Genomic DNA, 25,230 nt, shown 5'->3' on the forward strand with positions numbered 1-25,230 from the left:
CAAGCGACTTCAGCAGCCTGCAGCCCAACGCACACATATTCATTTGCTACCTCTTAATTACCATTTCGGCTAAACTAACACAGGCTCTGTTGTGCTGTGTTGTGCTACAGTAGGGAATGGGAAGGTGGGGGTTGAAATTAACATAGCACACAATAGAGAGGAGCTTTTTATCGAAGGAGGTACGAGAGAGACGGTGAGCCGTGAAGATGGAACTCTATTAATGCAGTGATGCGTTCGATGAAGACTGGAGCTCATCCTTCAGCCTGTGGCAGACAACATGGCGATCCCAAAACACATACCTCCCCCCGTCACACACACCTCGTGCCTGTATGCTCACCACATTAAAAATTGATCAGCACAATAACAAACACTCAGAAAAACTACATAAAATAACCCTTAGATGGACAGTGTAATGGATAATTACATTAGGTCATTGGGCCCTGAATGGAATCCTGAACATATTCTGTTCAAGATGTTCAGCTGTTTTTCTTCTCCCGAAAACAGAAAATAAAAATGACACACAGAGAATGAAGTTTACTCTTATTGGACTGTGTATTACAAGGGACCAGGTAGCTAAAACACTACCAAACATGCACTACTTAAGTAGCAGTGTACATATTACAGGTTAAGAACAAAAGTGCTCAGAGTTAATGGAACACAGAGATCGCAGCAGTTGGTATTGATCAACAAGGCACTAGAGGCATTTAGATTATCTCTCTTCCTCAGGGAGGACATTTCACTGAGCCCATGAAATGAATAACTTCATTGAGCGCATATAAAAATACACATTGATGAAGACTCTAAACACAGCAAATAATGTCAGTTAGAGCTAGAGGATTGGAAACCGTTTCACATCTCTCCCTGTTTTTTTCCTCTGGCTTTCCTCTTCTCTTTCTAAGGCCTCAGTGGAGGTGAGCATTGAGGTCATATTTCTCACAGAACTTGTCCGTCAGAGGTATGCACGTAAGCAGCTCGCACCATTCACACTTGACTGGATACACATAGAAAAGCACCACAAAGCTAGAGAAGATTCCCAGAAAAAGTGCGAGGGAGACCAATATCTGGCAGCGCTTGCGGTATGTGTCCATTCGGCCAAAGCTGATGTAAGGCAAGAATGCGAAGGAGAGGAAGAAGCCTGAGATGAAGCCACAAATGTGGGCGAAGTTGTCAATCCATGGCAGCAGGCCAACAGCAAAAAGGAAGAGAACCACACACAGCAGCTTGATGAAGGCCCGCCACGGCCGCGCCAGTATCTGCCAGCTCTGGAACAGCTCTACAAACAGACAGGCGAGGATGCCGAACTGAGAGCCTGCTGGACCGACCTGATAAAAATACATGATGGAAGATGTTAGGTCTTTGCATGCTTCATCACATTACAACTCAGATTCACCCAGATGTTGATAATGTACTGTAGGAGAATGACTGCACCTCAGCTCTATAAGGAAGAAATATGGCACTAGCCAAGTTGCCTGTAATGCCGCTGAGGATGTAGATGATGGATATTCGAAGCCACCCTGCTAGTTTTTCCAAATCTCTCAGGATGGTCATTTGGAAGCACACAGACACCAGACAGTGTAGAACCCTGAGTAAAACCATAATAAAAGTTAGCTTGAAAAACAATAAATGTTAGCTTGAGTGTGAGTTACAAAAATCAATTTGATTAACTGCAAAAACATTTTAGAAGTTTTAGAAGGTGTGATCTTCGGAGCAGACATCTCACTTACCCAGCATGCAGGAAGAGAGACAGCCACAAGCGATAGAACTGATCTGGGACCTCTGGGTTGAGAAAAGGCAGCAGGCCACACACATCATCCATGCAGTGCACCTGATGAAAAGCATGATTAAGAGAACTGCCACTAGTTTAACCTCCACCTAGTGGGAGACCAAATATGATTCAGTCTAACAGACTGAGATCAGCTGGACTGTAGCTCTGTACACCCTCTGCTGGTTATGTTGAGTGACGGCTAAATGTTTACGAAATAAGTGCAGCTGTGAGATGCAGTAATGTACCTGGGAGCAAAGTGTAGCCTCTTCATGAAAATAGCCCTTCATAAAGTCACAGTACTCTCTGGATGTGATTTCACACCTGCAGAAAATAACGATGTGCTGAAAATAATGCTGTATGTCTGGTAGTCATGCTAAAATCTGTGTAGGCCTGTAGCTCCACCTCACCTTCCTTTGGTTCCAATGCAGCATGGCCGGCCTGTGATCACACAGTCTACGTGGGGCAGGTTGGTGTGGTTTCCACTGCTGTGCCTGGTGCAGATCTGAAAGAAGACAGTATCCGTAATCACACCATTCTGAATAGTGTGAATTGAATAGTACAGCTAGCTTGGGTATAACAAGTACAAATCATTTCCAATAGAAAATTATAGCGTACTAAAATCATAGGTCTTGTGACTGTGTCATACTCACTGGCCACTTGGTGATGTCATCAGGCCACTCATGAGGTGAGACAGAGCCTGGCTCCAGACAAGTCCTGATGTCATTGCACAGAGCCATCAGTCATTTGCCTGAATCATGCTAGCACTCAGTCACTTTAATCAAGCTTGTAATGTGTTACCTTGGGTCTTGGTGACAAACTGAGCCATACGTTCGTAATTTGCCGTTTAGATATAGAACGCTTGAGTGCTTAGGCCACTTCACCCAGACAGCCAATGTACTCTTACAAAGAGAGAGAGATATGTGTTATAATATAATATCAATATGATTAACATTAATGATAAACTTTCACAATACATTACAATACAAGGAATATTAGGAGTATTGTTTTTGTAAATGTCTTTCCATGTTAAACAATACATATTTGTAGGAATTTTAAATATACAATATAATTCATCTTAAATTATAACTTTATCACAATATTGTGAAAATGTCTCTAATTGCCCACCCAAAAAGCCTTTTGTAATTCTAAGCCACATGTATTTTTATTTCCATAGCAATATCCCAGTGAGGAATTAAGTAATGGCACTGACCGAACACTCTTGCTGAGAGGTCTGCACACAGCCTGATTGATCATTTCGGACGCAGCAGGCTGAGTGGCGCTCCTTCTCTCTCTTCTCCTGGATCAGGTCATGCACCTCCTGGTCTTGGCGCATGCATGGTGAGAATTTGGCTCCCAAATGTATCAGCGCCACCTATCAGCCATGATGTGAATCTCTGGTTAACTCTTTTGTTCCCCACAACTGAGCAACAACTGGACTATTAAAGTGAAGTCAAGACTAGACATTAAAGGCAACCTACCGAGTTTGGCCCAACCCAGAAATTCTCTTGCTGCACATACTTGACATTCTCATAAATGCCTTTATTTCTTAAAACCTGCAACCGAAAAAAAACGTCATAAACTGTAAATGTAATTGGAGAAAAGGAAACTGATATATACTAAGCAGGTATGACTTACAGAATCTACAGTTTCGTGTTGAGAGAAGCCAATAGGCGCAATGCCATAGATGGAAACTGACAGGATGGTGATGAGCAAGTGGACAAATGTTATCCAATATGTGAAAAAAGGCCTACAGAACAAAATAAAAATCTGTTATTACATCTGTTAGTATTTAAATACACATGGAAATGTAAATTCTTAAATGAACTGTAATATGTAATGGTTTTGTTTTTGTTTTTATTTATAATCAAAAGAAGGACCAACCTGTGGTTGTTCATGTCTTCTATCTGTCTCTTCACATAGCTGTCAATGCGTTTGCGGTACGTGCGGTTGGTCAGCCTGCCCACTATGCCAAGGCCGTAAGGACGCTTTTCACGGGCAAAGAGCTTTGTAACAGGTACCGTGATCCGATGTCCCCGTCTCTGGCCGCTCACACTCACAACTTCCTGTCGTAAGCGGACTTTAGGTTGGACCAGAGAGCTATCCCTGCCTTTCCTCCAGCCCCTCTCAAGTGGTCTACAGAGACAGAGATTAGGAGAATCTGGAGTTGTGGTTCGTACGTTGAAAACATTCAATCTTTAGTAATATTTATCTGTTATGGTTCAGTCTAATATTTACTTAATGCTCACTGTTTAGATTCCCAGTCTTGTTTGTCTCTGACTGATGGCTGGCAGTGTTTGACATAATTACTATGAGTAAGCTTTTTTACATAAGCAAACAGCTGGCCATGAGTATGTATGTGTTTGTATGTGTGGATGAGGGAGATAGAGACTCACAGCATTAGGTGACTCCTTTCTAACTCAGGCTTTCCCAGGGCGCTGCCTGTTAAATCTGTCTCACAGGGCACTTTGTTTGCATCATTCTCACGAATGGCAGCCTCAGAGGGCGACTCAAACACATCGTCTGCATATGTGGATAATTCCTCCTGTACCAGTCCATCCTACACACACACACGCACACAAACAGCTTTACTATACAGCTCTCTAAATTCACAATGTTAGCATATGATAAGGGAATATGTTATTCTTAAAAGCCCAGTGAATTAAAAATTTCTAATTAGATTTTTACAATACAGTGTAGTTTCTGATGTAACAGTGCTATTGAGTGTCAAATAAAACACTATATAATGTGTTTTTAGTTGAAAGATTTCTGAATGTCTTTTTTGGCAGGAACTTCTTCCTTAGGCAAGTAGGTGATTCCATAATTAGAAACATGATACCCACTGAGCATTTTTAGGACTACAGACAAAGAAGAATTTTGCCTTTTCAGTGATTAGTACAGATAAATTGTACACAAGAGCTAACATGGTAAAGCAAACCAACAAAAAAGATAAAAAGAACCTTTGAAGGTTCAGTGATCATGCCATCAAAACAGTATCTATCTAAAATGTCCTCAATTTTAAATCCACTGTTTTAGTACAGAGGTTTTTGTGTGGTATCAGTGTGATGCAGTTCCACCTTAAAAGCGACGCTGATCAGAGACTTTTTTTAATTATTAATTAGAAGTGGTGAAGCAGCAGATAAACCCACACAACGTGTGATCTTATTTTTATCACTTCAGCTAGTGCAATATTCTGAGAGGTCATGGCAAAAAAAACACCAACAGCACGGAAACACTGATGAGGAGTCATAAAGAGATCCAACTGTTCTAATCAGGAGAAAAATATGTTTGTATTGAGTTTACATATTAAACTGTGGCTATGGACATACACCAACCAGGCATGACCACCTGCCTAATATTGTCTTGGTCCCCCTTTTGTTGCCAAAACAGCCCTGACCCATCATGCACTGTGTATTCTGACACCTTTCTATCAGAACCTGCATTAACTTCTTCAGCAATTTGAGCAACAGTAGCTCGTCTGTTGGATCGGATCACACGGGCTAGCCTTCTCTTCCCTCGTGCATCACCGGTTCACCACTGTTCCTTCCTTGGACCACTTTTGATAGATACTGACCACTGCAGCCTGGGAACACCCCACAAGAGCTGCAGTTTTGGAGATGCTCTGATCCAGTGGTCTAGCCATCACAATTTGACCCTTCATCAAACTCGCTCAAATCCTTACGCTTGCCCATTTTTCCTGCTTCTAACACATCAACTTTGAGGACAAAATGTTCACTTGCTGCCTAATATATCCCACCCACTAACAGTTGCCATGATCAGTGTTATTCACTTCACCTCTCAGTGCTCATAATGTTATGCCTGATCAGTGAGCTATTATGTAATTTTATACATTTATACTAAAAGATGATTAAGTGGCATAATTCAGTATCACAGTTATCTCCGTGATCAAGTCTTAGTTGTGAAGTGCTTTTGCATTGAATGGCCAGTAGATGGCAGTGTTGGCAGTGAGCTCGGACAGCAATCAGGAATAAAATCTGTTGCTCGCTGTAGACCTTTGAAGGAAATACTACTGTTATTCTCACCCTTGTAAAAAAGGAGGTGTCCAGTTCGTCTAGGAATTCCCCTGTGTCATCTTCCATGAAGCTGTTTACAGCAAAGCTGCGTCTGTGTACTCGTCGCATCGTGCCATCTTTCAAAGAACGACCCTGAAAGCACCACCTTCATTATCACCACTTCCTTACCGTCTTCACCACCATTATTATTATCTTCCAACACAAAAAATATGACCAAACGTCTTAAAAGCAAAGCTGTTGTTGCAGATGCGTAATGACAAGGTTCTTTCTGCAGATTAGTTGACCAAACTAGTACATGGGTTGTCATACATTTTACATCAAGAGAAGCCTTAAACATGGTTCTGCTCAGCACAAATCTGGAAAATGATCCAACTATATAAATATTAGCCATACTGTAATGTAACATTCTAAAAAATCTTCAGTAACTTAACACAATGTAAATTTGTGCAATTCTTGTCACTTTTAAAAAAGACTTCCTAAAATTGCTCATTGAACTGAAGAGGAGCGTTTCATTACATTACATTGTTCATCTAAGTGGAGAACAAAAAAGACTATTCATTTCACACATGAAACATTTATTTCAAACAATCCCTGAGTTTCTTTACTTTACTCTACACGGTTGAGCTGAGCTTCAGTAGATAGATCTAACCCTCGATGTATATCTGAGACACAGAGAAAGTTCTGACTCTGACCTTCATGAGAGCTGCGGCTGCTCTGAAGCCCATCTTGGCCACAGACTCTCTCTTACGTCTGCGTGGCAGCCGGTTGAAGCCAGAACGGGAGCTGGTGAGAGAGCACAGGGAGACAGCTCCAGGGGTAATAGGAGTATGCGTCCCATTGAAAGCATCCACATCGTCCAAGTTACGAAAGGCTCGACCCCGAGCCAGTGGGTCCACGATCTGCATCAGGAAGAGGATATCAGCACCAAAAACTGTTTATATAGATATATATATATATATATATAGATATATATATATATATATACTACTCACAAAAAGTTAAGGATATTCGGCTTTCGGGTGAAATTTCAAATGCACTATAACCTTTACAGGTGAACTTAATTTGACCTTCTCTACACTTTTGAATGCACATGTCCAACTGTTCAGTGTTTAATTTTTTTCCCCGCATAACTTGCTGTTCACTAACAAGGTGCTTAACGGCAAAATTCAATATGTTTGATCCATAAATTGACCAATAAATTTTCTGGTTCAATTAGAATTGGTATTTAAACAGTCCTCTTCATCATGCTGTTCACATTTTGACATCATGAGACCAAGACGACACCTAACAATTGATCAACAGTACCTCGCTTCAAACAGGATGTTCTCAGAGAAAATGGGCACTGATCTTAGTGTGTCACAGAGTGTCATCAGCAGGTTGCGACAGAGATACAGAGAGACTGGAAGAGTCACAGAAAGGCATAGAAGTGGCCTTTGGCCACATCCCACGTTGATGACCGCTTCATTGTGAACAGTGCCCTGTGGAACCAGATGATGAATGCCACTCAACTCCAGGCACATTTAAGGGAGGTGAGAGGCACCGAAGTGTCAGGTCAGACCATTCAAAACTGTTTATATCAGCGTGGTCTGTGTGCTAGGCGACCTGCAAGAGTTCCTGACCACACCACCTGGCATCTTGCATGGGAGCCAGGGAGCATTTATCCTGGACGAGGGACCAGTGGGCCTCAGTGATGTTCTCTGATGAAAGTCGATTCTCATTGAGCAGAAATGATGGCTGCCAACGATGTTGGAGACGTCAAGGAGAGCTCTATGCATTAGCCACTGTTGTGGTGGTGTTACAGTCTTGGCAGGTGTGTCTACTCAATACAGAACTGCCCTACATCTTGTGAATGGTACAGTGACAAGCCAATACTACCTGAATAACATTAATCCAGTCATTGTGCCCCTGCATGAACAACACAGGCCTAATTTCACCTTCATGGACGACAATGCTCCAGCTCATCGAGGTTGCATCATTAGGGAGCGGCTGCTGGAGGCTGGGGTACTTCAAATGGAGTGGCCTGCACTTTCTCCAGACCTGAATCCCATAGAAAACCTATGGGATCAGCTGAGTCGCCGTGTAGAGGCTCGTAACCCTGCTCCCCAGAACCTCAATGACCTGAGGGCCGCCCTTCAAGAAGAGTGAAGTGCCATGCCTCAGCAGACAATAAGTCGACTTGTGAACAGCATGAGACGTCGCTGTCAAGCTGTAATTGATGGTCAAAGGCACATGACAAATTATTGAGACATTGACATTTTTTGTTGTGGTATACCCACCACTGTTGTTAGCTTTTGTTTCAATAATTTTTTTTTAGATGAGGAAATCATTGCATGCTTCTACTTCAGTGCCCTACTTTCATGATATAATATCACTGTGAACTTTTTACATTTTCCATAAATTTCACCCAAAAGCCAAATATCCTTAACTTTTTGTGAGTAGTGTATATATATATATATGCATCACACTAATAATAGCAATAATAATGAGCAATTAGAGAAACTGTTGATAGGAATTTATGTAATAAATTGTAATATTGTTACATTACATTAAATTACATTAAATTATTGTAATAAACTGATATACACACATATATTCACACATATATATATATATAAGGGTTTATTCAGCTTGACAGGGTAAGAGTTCAAATCCCACTGATGCCAACAAATTTTGGGCATTGGGTTAGTGATTACAAGGTTGGGGGTTTATTCCCCAGCACTGCTAAGTTGCCACTGTTGGACCCTTGAGCAAGACCCTTAACCATCTCTGCTCCAGAAGGGGAAGCTGGGATGAAAAAAGAGTCACTGTGCTGTAATGTATATGTGACAAATAAAGGGTTCTGCATAGTGGGTTACGATCCATTCTGAATTGATTTATATTCATTTATCAGGTGAGTGTACTTCAGTGTACCTGTGCTATGTTAGAGTAGGATAATGAATAGAATAGCTTCAAGCAAGGATCGTTGGAAAAAAGGCAACACTGTCTTGCTGACATCAAAATAAAAGGCTTCTGTAAGTGCAGATGAAGTGAAGTGAAGTGAAGGTTAAGTGATGTTTTTGATAATGACTCATCACACTGTTATATATTTCTTATGAATAACTTTGAAAAATGCATTCGCTGAACACACACACACACACACGTAGTCTAGGATTTGTTATTCAGTGTTATATTATTACTATAATATGACTCGGACAAACCAGAACTAAAAAACTTGATATTACGACAATCTAACAAACAACAGAAAATTAATTCAGAATTGTAATACTTAGGTCAATTCATGTGCAACATTTCTTAGTGGAATAACTTCTATACCTTGCATCATTATAGTCATTTAAGATTGGAAATCATTCATTGTGCAGTACCTTTACTGTTAACTTAATATTTATATTTATTTTTAATTCTTATATTTTATTTTACTTTTATTTTACTTTAGATTGTACTGTGAGCAGCTGCAACTTAACCATTTCCCTGAATGGATCAATAAAGCATTCTGATTCTGTGGTCACTTTCTCTTAGTCCACGTCATGGTGGATCATGGGAACACTGGGAGTGAGGCAGGTATACACCATGAATGCAACACTAATCTATCATATGCATTCATGCAATCATTTCTTGGGGCAATTTAGTGTAGTCATCCTACAGGTATGTTGTTGGGAGGAGGGAAGAAAATAGATGACCCAAAGAAAAAAAAACAACATGCAGCTCAGTACAGCTCAATGAATTATAAATTGTGCTTTTAATGTGCAGCAGGAGAACACTGTTATTTACAGTATGTGTGCTAAGCAATAAGCATGACACTGTAACATACTGCAGCTGCACATGACGTATGACCCAGCGTAATAACAATGCTACTAGTTACAGAAAAATATGCAGTTCCTAGTATTAAGAAGCATCTAACCTTCTGCATGCCATGGTGCACCGGAGGGACATAAAGAGGTGGTGGAGTCTCTGTGCTTGTTATGGAGATGTTGTCCTGGCTGGGCAGGTCCATTTCTCGGAGCACCTGTGGTTTTAGCTTGCCATAACGCTGGTTGCAGTGGCGCAGGCTCTTCCTCTGCCATTTCAGAGTGCTGTCGATGTCTTTACTGACCCCAAACCAGTCTGCTGTGCCCCTGGATAGTGAGCACAGCCCAATAGCATAATAAATACTGTGGAATACTTGAAAAGTGTCTTACTTCCTGTCATGCTAATGATTAAGAACTTCTGCTTGCATATGACACACATCTGTTATGAAACCAACCAAAACACTCTTCATTAGTAAAGAATTTGCTGTCAAAACATCTAAAACATCTCTTGTGAGTTTTTGCGAGTCAAACAATGCTTATAAATAGTGAATAATGAACAGAATTATAAATAGAAGTGGTGCTCTAAAAACTGTTATTATATTTAGACTGCCTAACTTGGATATCTCTCTCTCTTTCTCGCTCTCTCTGTTTATTGTGTGTGTAAATTGGGGAGAGTGGGAGGATGTAGGGAGTGTTTAGAGTAAAGGACACTCAGTAATAACAGGCCGTGTGTCATTACAGAGTCCAGCTGGAGAAGGCCTTTTAGGGTAGAATGTAGGGGTGGAGATATGAGTCCAGTTTATTGTTGTCCTCCTTGAGGGATATTTCCGTAATCTCAGTCTCAGAAATATATACAGCAGGTATGCATTATATCTGGTACTGGTGCATGAACTCACATGAAGCATGACCACACATGGTTTATAGTTATGGATAATAACCCACATGTATCCCATTCTTTAGAAAACATCACACAAAAATGCCTGAAGAGTTTTCTGGCTAGAGCTTTCAATTATGTAGGCATGCGATTCATTCGAAGCTTTTCTCACAAACACAGACATGAACATGAAAAATGCTGGAATCAAATGAGAATAAAGTCAAAGTAATAAAAACAGGTAACAGTGCTGAAATCAATACAAATAGCAAAATAAGCACCATGAATTAAATTATACTCCATTACAGTACAGTTACCCCATGCTAGTGCTTAAAGTAACAAGGTGGAGTCCATGCACAAGAGGAATGAAATGAAAAGAACAAAAGCTCTGATGAATGAGAAAAGAGTGCACAACATTCTACAAAAACACCCACGAAATCAGCAAAAAAGCTTCTGTGTAAGTTTCTGCTATCACATACCTGTTTTCATTTGCAGTAGCTAGAAATGTCATGCCTAAGGTCATACTGAGCACATGAGGGCCTGGCCGAGTCTGTCATCGATCCAAGGACACTACAAGGACTGACACAAACTGAAAAGCTCTGGCAGTGTGACAGATCTTGTGTGGTGTACTTTAAAGATGAGTGTTCTCTCAGACACTATCCCACTGCATGACCAGCTAACTACTACCCCTGTGTGCTGCCTGGTGTAAACACCTTCTGAAATACCAGCCTGCGTGATAAAAGAGACAGGAAGGACATGCCTCTGCCTGAAAGCAACGAACTTCACAGCTGCACTGTAGATGTAAACACACATGTTTGTAATGCACAGTCACACATAATGTGTCAACACAATAAAGCAACACTGAAACCAACATCATTTCAACCATTTCTAACATTCTGTCTGCTGTGATAAAACATGGCAGTGTAGTTCAGACATACTGACAGTTTTAGTACACAAGCCTGTTAGAGCAGTACTCTAGACAAGTTAACACTAATAAGATGAATCACAACAGCCATCAGCATTTAAAAAGAGTTTAATTATCAAATTTCTCAGAGCTGTGTGTGTCTGCCATAGAAGGTAGATGCCAAGCTCATCCAGGTTATCTTTCCTTATTCATATCTTTGAAGGTTGGCAGACCACATGATCTGGGACCAGTCGATAATTAAACTACAATCCTGTCAAACTCCAATGAGGAAGAAGCAAGCTCTGAAGACATCTGTTTTGTTTTTTACTCTTTTCCCAAGTCAACTGGATCAGGAGTTCTCAAACATTTAGGGAGCAGTGTAAAAATCAACTAACCCCTATTTAAATATCAGGTCTATAGGCAAGCATGTAATTAAGCCTCAGATTAAAGGTATAACTATATAATAAAATGATAAAAATTTATGATAATATTTATGATAGTGATGAAATCTTCCTGTCCATACATCATAGGCACTACTTTGAGAATGATGGATTTTTGATGACCTGTAAGTAAGAGTGAAGTGCTCACATAAGTCTGTGAGGCTGGCTGGTTTCACTGTTTCACACAGCTGTATTCTGGGCTGCTTAATATTTACACACCACATGGCTCTCACAAAGATTAATACATTTTCCACAAAGCATACCAAACAGCGGAGCTAAAAATACAACCCAGTGAACACATGGTGATCTGGTGTATGTCTTTGAATGAGCAGTGTGTTAGTGAGATACACAAGAGGCTATCAGTGGTCACTGGAAGGTTTGTAATCCTCCTCCTGCAGGTCACTCAAAGCGCTACAGTACCTGAGGACAACATGGGGTAGCGACTGGCGCCTGGTGGCCTCCAGCCGAGAGAAGCATTGGCCATTAACCAACAGTGTGCTCATCTGCTCAAAGCGTACCCTCTTCCCTGGAGGGCTGAAAACATGATCCGGCAAGAGAATAAGAGATGGGGAACAGAAATAAGAAAGAACAAGGGGTTAGAGGAATAGTTTTTAAAAGCAATTAGAAAGGACATGGTTAAATGGTTACAATAAGAATATTGAGGAAGTCAGAAAAGTTAGATCAGCATTAAGCAGAAAGGAACTCAGCAAGAAGGTAAATACTACAGCAGATGGATAAACATGCAGTGCAAATGGGGATAAATGTGTGATCTAGTGTAAATCTTAATAATGGGATTTGCAGGCGTCATTGTTCATAGAAACGGGATTACGAACAAGAGGATGCTATTACACCGTTTATACAAAAAAAACTTTAACGAACGCCTAAGTGTGTTACCCTTGCAAATAAATTAAAGTAAAACAATATCACAGAGAGCCGATTGCACAAAACATGCTTTTTCCTGACTAAAGATTTAACTAAATGATTTTATAACTCAGATGTTATACCCTGTGAGAAATACAAATATAAAATGTACAGTATATGTTCCTTCATGTTAATGTTTACCTGCTTGCCTCTTATATTGATAATCATACCTGTGTGTGTATGTCTGTGTGTGTGTGTGTTCTGTGATCTGTTCCTATACCTCCTGATGGTCTGTGAAAGGGAAGGTTTGCGCAGCACCGAGGGTCTTCGAGAGGCATAGGGGTCCACAATCGGAAATCTGAGCTGAATGTTCTCTGTGGGCACGCTGGCACTGCGCAGGTAAAGACTGTTACGTGCCCAGGGCTGAAAGAAAGAACAGAACACTGATATCCCATACAAAACGCTGATACACTGAATACATGTTCTTTTTTATATTTGAGAATGTCTAGATGTGACTGCTAAATCTCACTTTGAAACTTTTGTAAATGTTACAGACACACAACATATTCACAGAACCAGCAGGCAGAGGTCCTATTATCTGTCAAAAGACTCGATTAAACATGTGTTTGAAAGATTTAAAAACATATGAGAAACAGCTTCTGAGGGATGGTCTAGTCTATTGCAAGTTACCAGTACCATAAAGTAATATAACATTAAGTCCAAGTAATTTATGACTAATGAATCTTCCATCTAAATAATTACTCTGCAAATGTATCTGTGTTTCTGTGTGTGTTGTCAATATTAATGACCTGAGCAAACTGCAAAGAAACTAAGAGCATTCAGTTTCTCTGCTCAGTACCTGTATGTAGTTGTGCAGCTCCTCTGTGGGGCCCTGTGTGCTGGGGAAATCCAGATAATGCCATGGTGGCTTCTTCCGCTGCTGACTGCTGCTCTCCTCATCAGTTTCAGCCATGCTTATCTCCCCTCACCTCGCCTGCCAGCTGGAGGTAGACAGCAACAGGGAAACACTCATCGTATGTGCAAGGCACTCACAGTACATGCAAAAGTGGTTGACCAACACACACACAGCACAACAGTGATTTACATAAGATCCTTATCTCTATTTCAAGCTGGTAGTCGGATGATCGCTCGTCTTTACTCTACATACAGTTCTACCTCTAATGACTCAAGCATCACTGCATGATTTACTGCTGATCTCATCTCTCTGAATAGGAGCAAAGAAAATCCATGCATCAATATAAGAGTCTGGATAATTGAAGGCTTGCACAAATGCAGATGCATGTGCATGATGTGAAATCAAATGGAATGGTAATTGTACGCAGTTTTGGTTTTCAGTGTTCCTAACAACTAGGCATCTCTCTTCACTTCCACTAGAGGGTACTGATATATCATCACTCCATACAGATACATCACAGCTCCTCAGGTCTCCTGCATGGCTACAAAATTAAAGAGCAATCTGAATGGACATACGGAACCAGGATACTCTAGCAGTGTCATGATATGTTTAATTAATGAATGTGAAATAACTGTGAATATCCAGATTCTTACAGAGTCACATCCTTTGGAGTTAACAATATAAAATAGATTTTTCTGGCTCACACTGCCAATTTTTGTTTCCTAACCTCTTTTTTTTTGCCGTTGAAGTCATCAACCTACGCACAGCAATGTAGGAACGAGGAACAAATTTTATTCACTTGTGGTTACAAGCTCAGCCGTATAATATATTCAGCAATCGGAAAACAATAAATACACATCCTCTGTAAAGACCAATATGCTAATGAGTTCTTGATGCTTTTCACGTATTTGCTGTCAGATTTTCACCATTTTGAGAAAACCCACTGACATGTCAAAACAGCACAATAGACCCAAGACACATTCAGCAAGCATCATGAAGAACAAAAGAGCATTTCATAAAATGCCAGCCACCCTATGTAATGGCCACTCAGTCTCTCCTGTCCTGCTCAATAGGCCAGAAATTGTATTTGTATGTACAGTGATGAAAGACACACTCAGAGAACAGTCACTGTCATACAAAGCATGATAAATGACCAGATGGAGATTTTTCCTCCCTGCAGACACGGTTATTGACACAGATCTAGAGTGTTATAGAAAATGGGTCTTCCAGCACTTGTCAGAGCTGTTCAGATGAGGTCAAAACCCTTCTTCATAAAGACTCTATGATAGTGCTATTTATATATTTTTCATAAAGACATGCATTGTCCAAATCAGGCCCATTTTCAATTTCAAATGAACAGTCTGGCTAGAAAATGGGAGGGAGAAACTGCACAATTTGTACTATTGTTACTGGAACTATTGTCTTGCTTTGAAATAGCTTGGTCCAAGAACCAAAAGTCCAAGTAACTCAGCCAAAGCCAACATGCTATGTGCTATTCAACACCAACTGGTTCACCAGTCAGTCTTCCTGACTACCACAAGCTATTTCAAGTCTTTTGGATAATAGGCCATGGCACCAGCCACATGGAAGGATGGGACAACATAAAATGTCCAGTTACCAGCTCTGGTTTGATGTAAACTCATATTTTAAAGGCATATTTTCAATGGAATATGAAACCAACCTTTTTTTTTTTAAAGGAAAAACAAATCTTGAAATAGCATCCCTTGGCAACAATCTCACCACATCCTACTGCAAACCACATTTCCCCACAAAGAATCTTCAGGGAATGACCTTTTCTTGATTGTGGCTATAAATAACTGACAAATGTACACTTTTAAAGTGTACTTTCGTTTTTGTAAAGTGAAGCAATATACATGAATCCTCCATCACTTTTGCCTCTGCTCTTGCAAGTAGATCTTTGATTTCCAGCACACAGTACCTTCTCTCCAGTGTGCATGATTAATTTCCACTGTACTGGGTTTTTATCCAGAAATCTGATCAGACTATATTTGACATGGTCAGATCCATTGGCATACTTTATTCCATTGACACTGATCATACGCATGTTAAGTGATTTAATGCATTAAAATGGGCTGTTTATTGTATTTTAAAAAAAGCAAAATGGAATAAAGGATTCCTAAATTTTGCAGTCCTTTAAACTAATCGAACTAACAAATAAACCCAAAAGAACACATAAAGTATTAACACAGCAATGCAGAGTACATCACTAGACATTTTTCCAAATTTGATTGAATTTCATTTCACTAGCTAAATGCCAAAATAGTGTACATTTGCATCATTTCATTTTTTTTCCAAACTTTTTTGCCTGACCCTCATGATTAAACTTATTTCTATTCATGAGTACGAAATGATTACACAACTGAAAGTTTCATAGTCCACCACTCAGTATTCCATCATAAAGTAGTGCCTCACATTGACCAGAATGTTTATACAGCTCTAAGAAGTCATATTCACAAGTAGACCAACACTCTCAAATTTAACACCATGCAGTAAACCTGCTCTCGGTTTTAGCCTTATTCTTAAAAATGATGTTTTATACAGCAGAATGCTGGTATCATGGAAATGTCTGTACAACAGACTTAAGGTTAATGACATCTTGGACCAAAGTTTCCTTTAAAGCATCTGGATGTGCACTAGCGCATACTCCAGAATAATCCCTCCGTCATAACATTGGCTTGCCTTCTGTCATGATGTGTGACCCTCTTTCCTGATAGAGGAGCTCTATGCTGTGTTGTAATGCAGGCCAGTGTTTTACTAAGGCCAGATGTTGTGGTGAGATGTTGGGTCTGTGTGTTTAACTGGGAATTTAGGGAGCGTGGGAGCAGATGTCCTTGGTTTCTGGACAGTGATAGATGACCTCAGTTGGCAAACACTTCCTTCCTGTGAGCAGTGTGCACCTCTGCCTGTGCTCCTCCTCATCATCAGTCTGAACTGTGACCAATAACAAATGAAAATACTGTATTAAACCAAGTAGAAAATGTGTATATGTGTGTATATGTGACCTCAATATGTTTCAGATTCATGTTCATATAGGTTTTTGTTCTTCTAGGGAGTCCAGGCAATCTTTCAATTATCTCGAATCAGTCTTTCCATCAACAATACCCCATGACTATCACTGTCTGGCATTTATTATACACAAATGAGGACACACACTCCAGACCTCTTCTAAAAAAAACCAATTGAACTCAGCCTGAACTTCATGAATTCATTACATGAGCTAATAGAGCGTTGTCCTCATTTATGCATCATACAAAGAAACCTTAAATGAATAACAAAAGCCGTTTGTACAAGATATACTGACAGAAAAATATCTAGAAACACTTTAATAGAAACACCGGTACACCTCATAATTAATGTATTAATTTCTATACAATTAATTTCAATTATCCAATAGACCAATTATGTGGCAGCAGCACGGTGCATACAATAATGCATATACAGTTCACAAGAAACATCAGATAAACTATGAACTCAGTGACCGTGGCAGGGCTGTTGATTCCAGACAGGCTGATTTGAGTATTTCAGAAACTGCTAATCTTCTGGAATTTTCATGCACAGTCTTGAGAGTTTACACAGAAAAAAAATCTAGTGAGTAATATTGCTGTGGGCAGAAATGCATTGTTGAGGCAAGAGGTCAGTGTCGAATGGCCAGATTGGTTTGGGTTGACAGGAAGGTGTTACAGTACTATACACTAAACACTAAATATTGAGGTGGATAGGCTATAAAAGCAGAAGACCACATTGGGCTATAACCTTGTCAGCCAAGAACGAGATTTTATTAGGCACAGGCTCACCCAAACTAGATAGCTGAAGTTATCTTCAACTGTCCAGTTTTGGTGAGCCTGTGCTTAGTCTGTGACTGTAATAACTTCCTTAAAATTGTCTCAAAAAGATTCACTTTTTGATTCAAGTTTATGCAATGCATATAAATGTTTTTAAAACAATATAAATTTAAAAGTTTATTACAATCCAATTTCATAGAAGCAATGCTCACATGCAAATGATAGGCAGCACCTCCTATATGTTGAACATCAGCATTCTGGTGCATTCTGCATGCCGGTTTGAGTTTATAGAGAAAAGGAGAAGTTTCAAGAGACTGATAAGTCTTTAAAAAAAAGCACAAAACGTTACACATCACAAGTGCAATGCTCAATATTTAAAAAAAAAAGAGGTAAAATGATTTATTACATATTGATCTTATTCATCTAGCATAGAGGTTAGTGTGGTTAAAATATATAGGCACAGAAGGCCTCATACAGAGGCGTTCACATTAGGTTTTTTGACAGTCTTTTCTTTTCAGTCTGCCAGTTTCACAACTGACCGCAATGCCTTAATCTAACAATTCACAATACAACAAAAGGTTACCGAAATTGAGAGTGCAGAAGTGCTGCTGCCTGTTTTCCATCAAGTTAAGAATGACATTAAACTATGCAGCAGAGACTGCCATCTTTATCTTTAGCGGTAGAATTTCTTTGCCTATCCTTTTCATGCTTTTTTGCCTAAATTCATCCTTAAAATAGGATAGTATTTCCATCCAAACAAAAGACTCATTCAATTACTCTCAACACAAACTATATGCCATCTCTTGTTCTAAATATCTTAAATTAAATAGATATCTAATAACTGGAGTATTATTTAGTATACCTGTTATTTGGAAAGTTTGCCTGTTTAATAGCAAACTTGATGCTATGATGCACTTTACTGCAGAAGTCAAACAACAAAGTCCTTTTGTGTGAAAGACTAGACTTGTGACAATCAGCATCTATAACTGGAGAAGTGCAAATAGTAAAAATGAAATACGACAATGACCAGTTTATAATTACACAGTTGGCTGCATGTTGAGCTACTTGTAAAAAAAAAAAAAAAAAAAAAAAAAAAAAAAAAACTTCCATGTGCCTTCAGGAACCAATAAAGTGGGCGCTGAAATAGATTTTCATCTGCTTGTTAGTCTGGGCACACAGCTTGGCAGAGTGCTGTACACACATGCTAGGAACTGCCTCACATACTTTAAGTCGTTCTCCACCATTTCATCCCCTTTTCTTCCAGTCTACTGAAAGCAGGACTGAGCAGATTGGTCAATTTGTTCATGCCGAGCTGTTCGATTCAGACGGTCTGCTGATAGCGTTCATTTATCACACCAGTTGAATTTGACTGCCTCGGACAAGTGCACACTGTCTAAATACTGTAAAGTCCAAAAGGACATTGCATTCTGGCATTGAATACTTCTGAAAATATTACCCTCTTCCTGATCAGCTGTAATATGATCCTTCTAAACATGATGAGACGATGCGTTGAATTAACAGAGCTATACATTAACAAAAGAAACAGGAACAATATATTAATACTGCTAAACCCAGAGGCATTGAGAGGTATCATGGCAAACCTCCAGGTCCCTCTCCTCACATGCTGACAAGTGTCTCATTGTTTCACTGGAAAGCAGCCACTTCTCAGTTGGAGGAAGCTGTGAGGAGTGTCTGAATCGTATGCCTAAACAACATGTGATCTCCATTTAAATACTTTCCAGCACAATGGCTGCCTGGAGCACTCAGCGTTAAAGAGGACACACTGTGTGGGCTATCTGTACTTGATTGTGGAATATTAGCCACCCAGTACTGTTCACTGTTGAAAATGTCAGCTGTCTGAAATGGGGACTTGCTTCAGCCAGAAGCAAAGAGCAAAGAGAAACCCTAGCTCTACATATCCACATAAGTACACATAAGTAATGAAATGTGGTGCAAGAAAACGTGTGGAAAACTCTTAAGGCTTTCTCAGCAATATAACTTTCAAAGCCAGAAGGCAAAATGAGGTGAATATATTTCTCTGCCAATGAACTTCAAAGAGCAAACATATCTTCAGCAGATGGGCAGAGGGTCTGTCAATCATACCCAAAACAATGGGTAACAGCATGCTAAAACAGATAACTCTGAAAGTTAGAGAACTGTCAGATGATTTTCAGGCAGTAATATCAGAGTCCCTCATTCCCATCTTAGGTGGTACTGCAAACACGAACGCACTATAATTCAAAAACCTTATTTATCCAAAACTAACAGCCACATCTGAATAAATGGAAGGTATTAGAGTGTATAAAAACTTTTCTAACATCAGAATGAAATTGGATCTGGATAGCGTGTTAGCACTGGAGGAACAGCCAGGAATTATCCACAGTTAGACCTTGAAAGAATGTGGAAGCCTGAAACCATTCTCTAATTCAGCATAAGCAATGGAAGCAAGTCATTAGAGCAAAGGAGCATGCTGAACGTTTTTCATCGGAAATCTGTCATCTAGAAAAACATTCAAAATACCTTTAATATCCATTAACAATATCCATTAGCCTTCCAGTTCTTTTCTTTGACAGAATGACACAAGCAAGCAAATGACGTGTCAATCAGTTTCATTCAGTGATTTATTGCTTCATTCATTTTAGCCGCCATTCCATCTTGGTCAGGGATGTGGCCACACAGTGACACCACAGGCCAGTCCATCACAGGGCACCACACACACACACATACACACACACACACCTAATTCTTTACAATAAATCAAAATCCCTGTCTCTTTTAATGTGCAGCGGTTGGAAACAAATATTCTTGGTCACATTTGATTTACAATGAATGTCTGTCACGGTAGGTTTAGCATAGGAAGCAGGTTCACATCAGAAGAGAACAGACAGATCATAAGTCTTTCGGACTACAGATGGGCTAAGTCTGTGTCTCTGTCTAGCTATTCAAGTTCTGTGGAGTGTTTCACGTTATTGTCTGGGAAAGAGCTCCGTCCACAATGGAGCTCTTTATGAAGCATCTTCAAGCTGTGAAATTCACTTCCTCTGCTGGCTTGTGCTGTATAAAATACATTTTTAATTGAGCACAGATGCAGCACTGATGAAAGAGGGAAATTGCCACTAAAAAGGATATTTCACATGAATATGCTAATTCGAGAAGTAAATCCTAATAGTTCATGTGCAAATAAGGAGGTCTGAAGACCAGCTTTTCCCTCAGTGCTATGTTAATGAAAGGCTTCATTTATAATTTCCTTACAGAATAGAAGAGGAATTAGTGCCCTTTGAGGGATGCAGAAATATTTATTCATTAATACTGATGCTTGTTATAACAGCCTTTTATGTCATTCTATAAAGGAAGTCACAGCATGTATCAAAAAAGTGAATCAATTCACCTGAAGCAAAGGTTGGGCTTTACTAGTGAACATGCCTTTTTGTTTACACAGTAACTACTATTCAGGTGAAAGAACAGCAACAAAGCAAACTCAGATCATAAGTTGCTGACTCAGCTCTTGTCTTATTGCCTTGTCAGAACTGCTGTTTCACCGCAACCTTATGAAATATCAACCTGTCAAATAGCACAGAATATCAAAGCTGCATATAAAAGACGCTGCTTCAGGTAAAGCTGTGAATCCGCATTATAAGGATTCTAAAAGATTATGGGCAATTGCATGAAGCCTGTGGCACTAAGGATCTATTCTTATTCTTATTATTATTAACAGTCGTTTCATTACAAAATTTTAATTAAAGATGCACATGAACATGTTTTCCTTAATATGAATTCAACATATAAACTTATAAGCAAAATCATTTGTGTGCTTTGATACTGTCTGCCTTCCAAGCATGTGACTTAGCCTCCCATGTGGTTGTCTGTCACATGGAGATCCAAATCAGAAGCATAGCACAGATTGTTTCTTTGCTCTAGAAAAATAAGGCTAGCTACAGAGATAATCAAAAACATGTTTAATAAGGACTAGCTCAATTCATGTTTTATTACATCCACTGCCAGCCAATCAGCATCCAGCGATTATAAATTCCTCCTCCTAATATCTAATCTAGTATGGTGGATGTGATGATCCGCATGCTGTGTGTGTGTGTGTGTGTGTTTCTGTACAAAGGAGATTGAAAAAGATGAGCTGCTGCTCAAAAGAGGCTCACTAAATATTAAGCATTTGATTTACAGCACTGTTAGAAGCATGTAAAGACTTGATTCCCCTGCTTTTTCTCTGGAACTGCCACAGGCCCTGCAAAAACCGCATTACAGAACTCACCACCCAGTTGGTTAATGGTGTGTGTGTGTATATGTGGGTGTGAAAATGTGTAAAGGGGGACATAAGAACAGAATGAGGCAGACTAGCACTTAAAAAAGAGCAAAAGGATGGGAATAGGCAGGGACTGAAGTTAAATGAAGTAAAACTAGACCTGCAGCAAAGGACTCACATATCCATTTCTATTTCATCAACTCAAATGTTAAACAATAATAGATGTTACCTATCGTTCCACTAGTATTAATAACTCTGCTCCATGTCATTTTGTTGAATGCAAGTCTAAAACCATGACACATTATTGCACCTAACGGAAAGAACTTGGTTACTGTAAACAGCTGAAACATTTTATAATGGCTTGTTTTCATTCAGCATATTTCTTAAGTTAACCTTTATTTTGTTAAAGCTTTCAAAAACAGTCACACAGTCCTGGCATGGAGGATAATGAAAGAGACTGCTTGAAAAAAAACCCATGCAATGCCATGGAAACACAGTTGCAGAGCTACCTATTGAGTGACTATGTGGCCTGGCATAAAACATAAGCCCAGACTACACCCACATAAAGGAGTGAGCAATCACAAAACAGTCTTCTCTGTTCTCTTTTCAGAAGCTTTTCTAATGCTTACGTTGCAATGCTTACTGATTTGTACAGTTCTAATCTAATGTGTGGGATGGGTCTGGACTAGTCTGCATAGCGTTAAGTCCTGCAAGAAAAATTTGAGACATTTTTTTGACTGATGTTGTTAGTCACTGTGCAGTGATTTGTGATTACATGCCACCATGTTGTATATTTACATTAGTAAACTTCATCGTAATTCTTCCCTCACTATTATGTTTTCCTTTCAGGTGCAGATATTATGGCTATATGACTATGAATACTGATCCACTTTGTTTTTACAAAAGAAAAAGATGAGAATGGAGGATGTAAATGCTAGAAATAAAGCGGGAAGATGCTGCACTGGTAGTAACCTAATATTCTGTGTGACCACTAATGGTGGCAGTGGTGTGAGGAGAGAGAATTTCCTTCAACACTAAGAGGAGACAGCCAGACCCTGAAAAATGTCATAATAAAACACTTACTCCCACAAAACTCTTGGTGTTTTATATGAGGCAAAGCCTTGTACTGAAAAATAAAACTCCACCTTAAGTATCACAATAGCCCTTATACAAAAACTGCAATTAAAATCAAGCAGGATTGTGTTAAGGTAAGGTATACAAAATCATAGAAATAATATCAGCTCAAAAAAGGTCATTCCTTCAACATAGGAGAATACAAGACCCTCATGGTGCATGTGTTTTAATGGCTAAACCTGGCACAGTATTAATTTTAGCTTCATGAAATCTAACAAGTAGGAGAAAATCATATATTTTTTGGGCTTTATAGCAAGCTTTTAAGTGGTTAAGTGCACAAGTGAAACAACACTGGAAGGTATCTACTCAGCATTACTTCATCATGGGAGAAATCAGACTGAAGACCAATTCAGTAATCAATATATCAACATATAAGTTTATTTCGTGTTAAAGTAAAGAGAACGTATCAGTAAGAATGCAGTTGCTTTTTTGCTAAGCTTCATCCTGATCTGCCCTCTACACATCTGCCCACAAGATGTTATTTTCAGGTGGGTAACATTTTTTAAATGTATTCCATTCTCATTCCAAGTAAATTTTTCAATAGACTTTAATCCCTTTCACGCTCCCAAAAGAAACATTCCACCTGTCCCTACCTCTCTGAGTAACTTGTCTCTGGAAACTTCTTCAAATTATCTGGCCAGTTCCATCAGTCACAGAGGCTTTGATTCAGGTTTATATGTTATGCTATGCCATCTTCCATGGACTGTTTTTATGGTAATGTAGCTCAATACTCCCTGACACTGCTAAAGGCAGAAAATGGCTAACACAATTTCTGACCGAAATAAATGGGCGCTAATGTCTAATCATACACCTAAAAGGTGGCCCGAAATGGTAGATTTGTATATTATACAATCGCCTGCAAGTGTATAGTGTTATATATGTATAGTGCACATTTATTCCAGAAACACACACATAACCACATCACTGTCAGTTCTGAGCTAAGAAAAATCAGCCACTAAACTAACATCTAGTTGTGGTAATGACAATGCCTTCCCCACTGACAGACAAAGAGAGAGAGGAGAGAGTTGACAGGTTGCACACAACAACTACAGCCAGTCGTTTTTGCCGGACCAATAAACTGGTTAATAAATCTAACTGAAAGGTAGTTATACCTAAGCTTCTGCGTGGCCCAACAAAAAAGCGTTTCATCTATCATTGCTACTTTGCAAATTTTAGTCTTGATGCCATGGCCATCTGTAGCTGGGAGTCAAGAAAGCAAAACTTTGGGAAAGATGTCACACTCTGTTCGCTGTCAATCACAGTGACACTAGCACACACCAGTTTCTGTGAGTTCATGTATGCAGATTAGGGCAGATAGTGCTTTCCTTCTAGTGTGTAATGCTACTATACCGCATGTTTTGGAGAAAGCACATGTTAGCATCCACACTCCCTATTTGGGGAGAGCTGGCTGGTGGGAGTGAATTGGCAGGTGAACAAAACTGATGTGAAAAGCAGGAAAAAATGTGGCTGTACCTAGTAAAGTGGCAAATTTGTGTATATTGGTCAGAAATAGTATGAAAAGTGACGAAAGCATGAAAAAGTGTAAGTATACCCTAAAGAGCATCATAAAACTACATCATGCCTCATTGCTGGATCTAGGTTCTTACACAATAACATTTTTTTGGTGACTGAACCACTGCACTAGCACTTTTACAGAAGAGGATATTTTTGTGTGTCTGCACACATTTTAAAAAAAGTAAGCTGTACCTTTCTTTGTCACTGGGGTCGGTACTTGTAGCCTACTTTAGTACCCTTAGCATGCATCTTTTACCTAGAAAGGTGCATATTGCAGTATGTCCAGTACAAAGCGCAACAGCATGTTTTAGTTATTACTTTTTTGTTTACTATTTTATTTTTGATAGTTCTGGAGAACTATAATCTGTTCGTTGCTGATGGCTGTATTGCTCTGTGATTGCACGAGCACGAGAAAATCCCTACGGAGGAATCCTAGTTAAAGCAACTAGACTGACGTTATGCGCGGTAATATATTCAGGCGGATTACAGATAAAGCGTCTCTCATCAGCAGCACACAGATGTTGACCGACGTCTCCCGGTGCCAAATCATATTAAAGATATGCTAAAGATATCAGCATAGAGATATACTGGAAGAAACTATAACCATGCATCAATATCAGTGTGTGAAATTTGTCATGAGAGTGTGTTGTAAAGTGATGCATTACTTACTCTCTGACTTCTCAGCTCCCTGGTCTGCTCATTCACCGCGGTGTGAACGCGCCTGTAGGGTGTCACTCTCACGCAAAGCTGATATCTTCTCAACAAACTGTATTATGGACGCGATCAGGAAACGAAAGCAGTGTTATAATGTCCCCGTGTCCACATCTCCGCTGGGCGGTGAGTTTCACAGACCGTGGGCTGAACGTGATTCACTGTGACTAAATCGCTCCACAAACACCGGTGTGGGCGGAGCCACATCAAACGCACCTACGTCACAACTCACACGCGCC

At 39.6% G+C, this 25,230-nt stretch overlaps 1 protein-coding gene across 2 annotated transcripts; it reads right to left on the reverse strand.

Moving 5' to 3' along the window:
- Nucleotides 1-533: 533 nt before the first annotated feature.
- Nucleotides 534-25,230, reverse strand: rhbdf1b (rhomboid 5 homolog 1b (Drosophila)). Of its 2 annotated transcripts, XM_058407162.1 has the most exons (19): nt 24,950-25,230; nt 13,517-13,658; nt 12,938-13,080; nt 12,217-12,330; nt 9,695-9,908; nt 6,489-6,695; nt 5,806-5,928; nt 4,159-4,322; nt 3,647-3,898; nt 3,401-3,512; nt 3,244-3,318; nt 2,976-3,137; nt 2,564-2,664; nt 2,416-2,479; nt 2,173-2,267; nt 2,011-2,086; nt 1,725-1,825; nt 1,429-1,582; nt 534-1,322 (listed from the first exon to the last, which is right to left on the reverse strand). In XM_058407162.1, the coding sequence occupies exons 2-19, from the start codon at nt 13,628-13,630 to the stop codon at nt 903-905; spliced, it is 2,691 nt and encodes an 896-aa protein (XP_058263145.1). In that variant the 5' UTR covers nt 13,631-13,658; nt 24,950-25,230; the 3' UTR covers nt 534-902. The 2 variants fall into 2 exon arrangements, with proteins under 2 accessions (XP_058263145.1, XP_058263146.1); XM_058407163.1 differs by lacking the exon at nt 12,217-12,330 and having other exon boundaries at nt 24,950-25,222.

Source organism: Hemibagrus wyckioides, linkage group LG13 (genome assembly GCF_019097595.1).
Source record: "Hemibagrus wyckioides isolate EC202008001 linkage group LG13, SWU_Hwy_1.0, whole genome shotgun sequence".
Taxonomy (NCBI): domain Eukaryota; kingdom Metazoa; phylum Chordata; class Actinopteri; order Siluriformes; family Bagridae; genus Hemibagrus; species Hemibagrus wyckioides.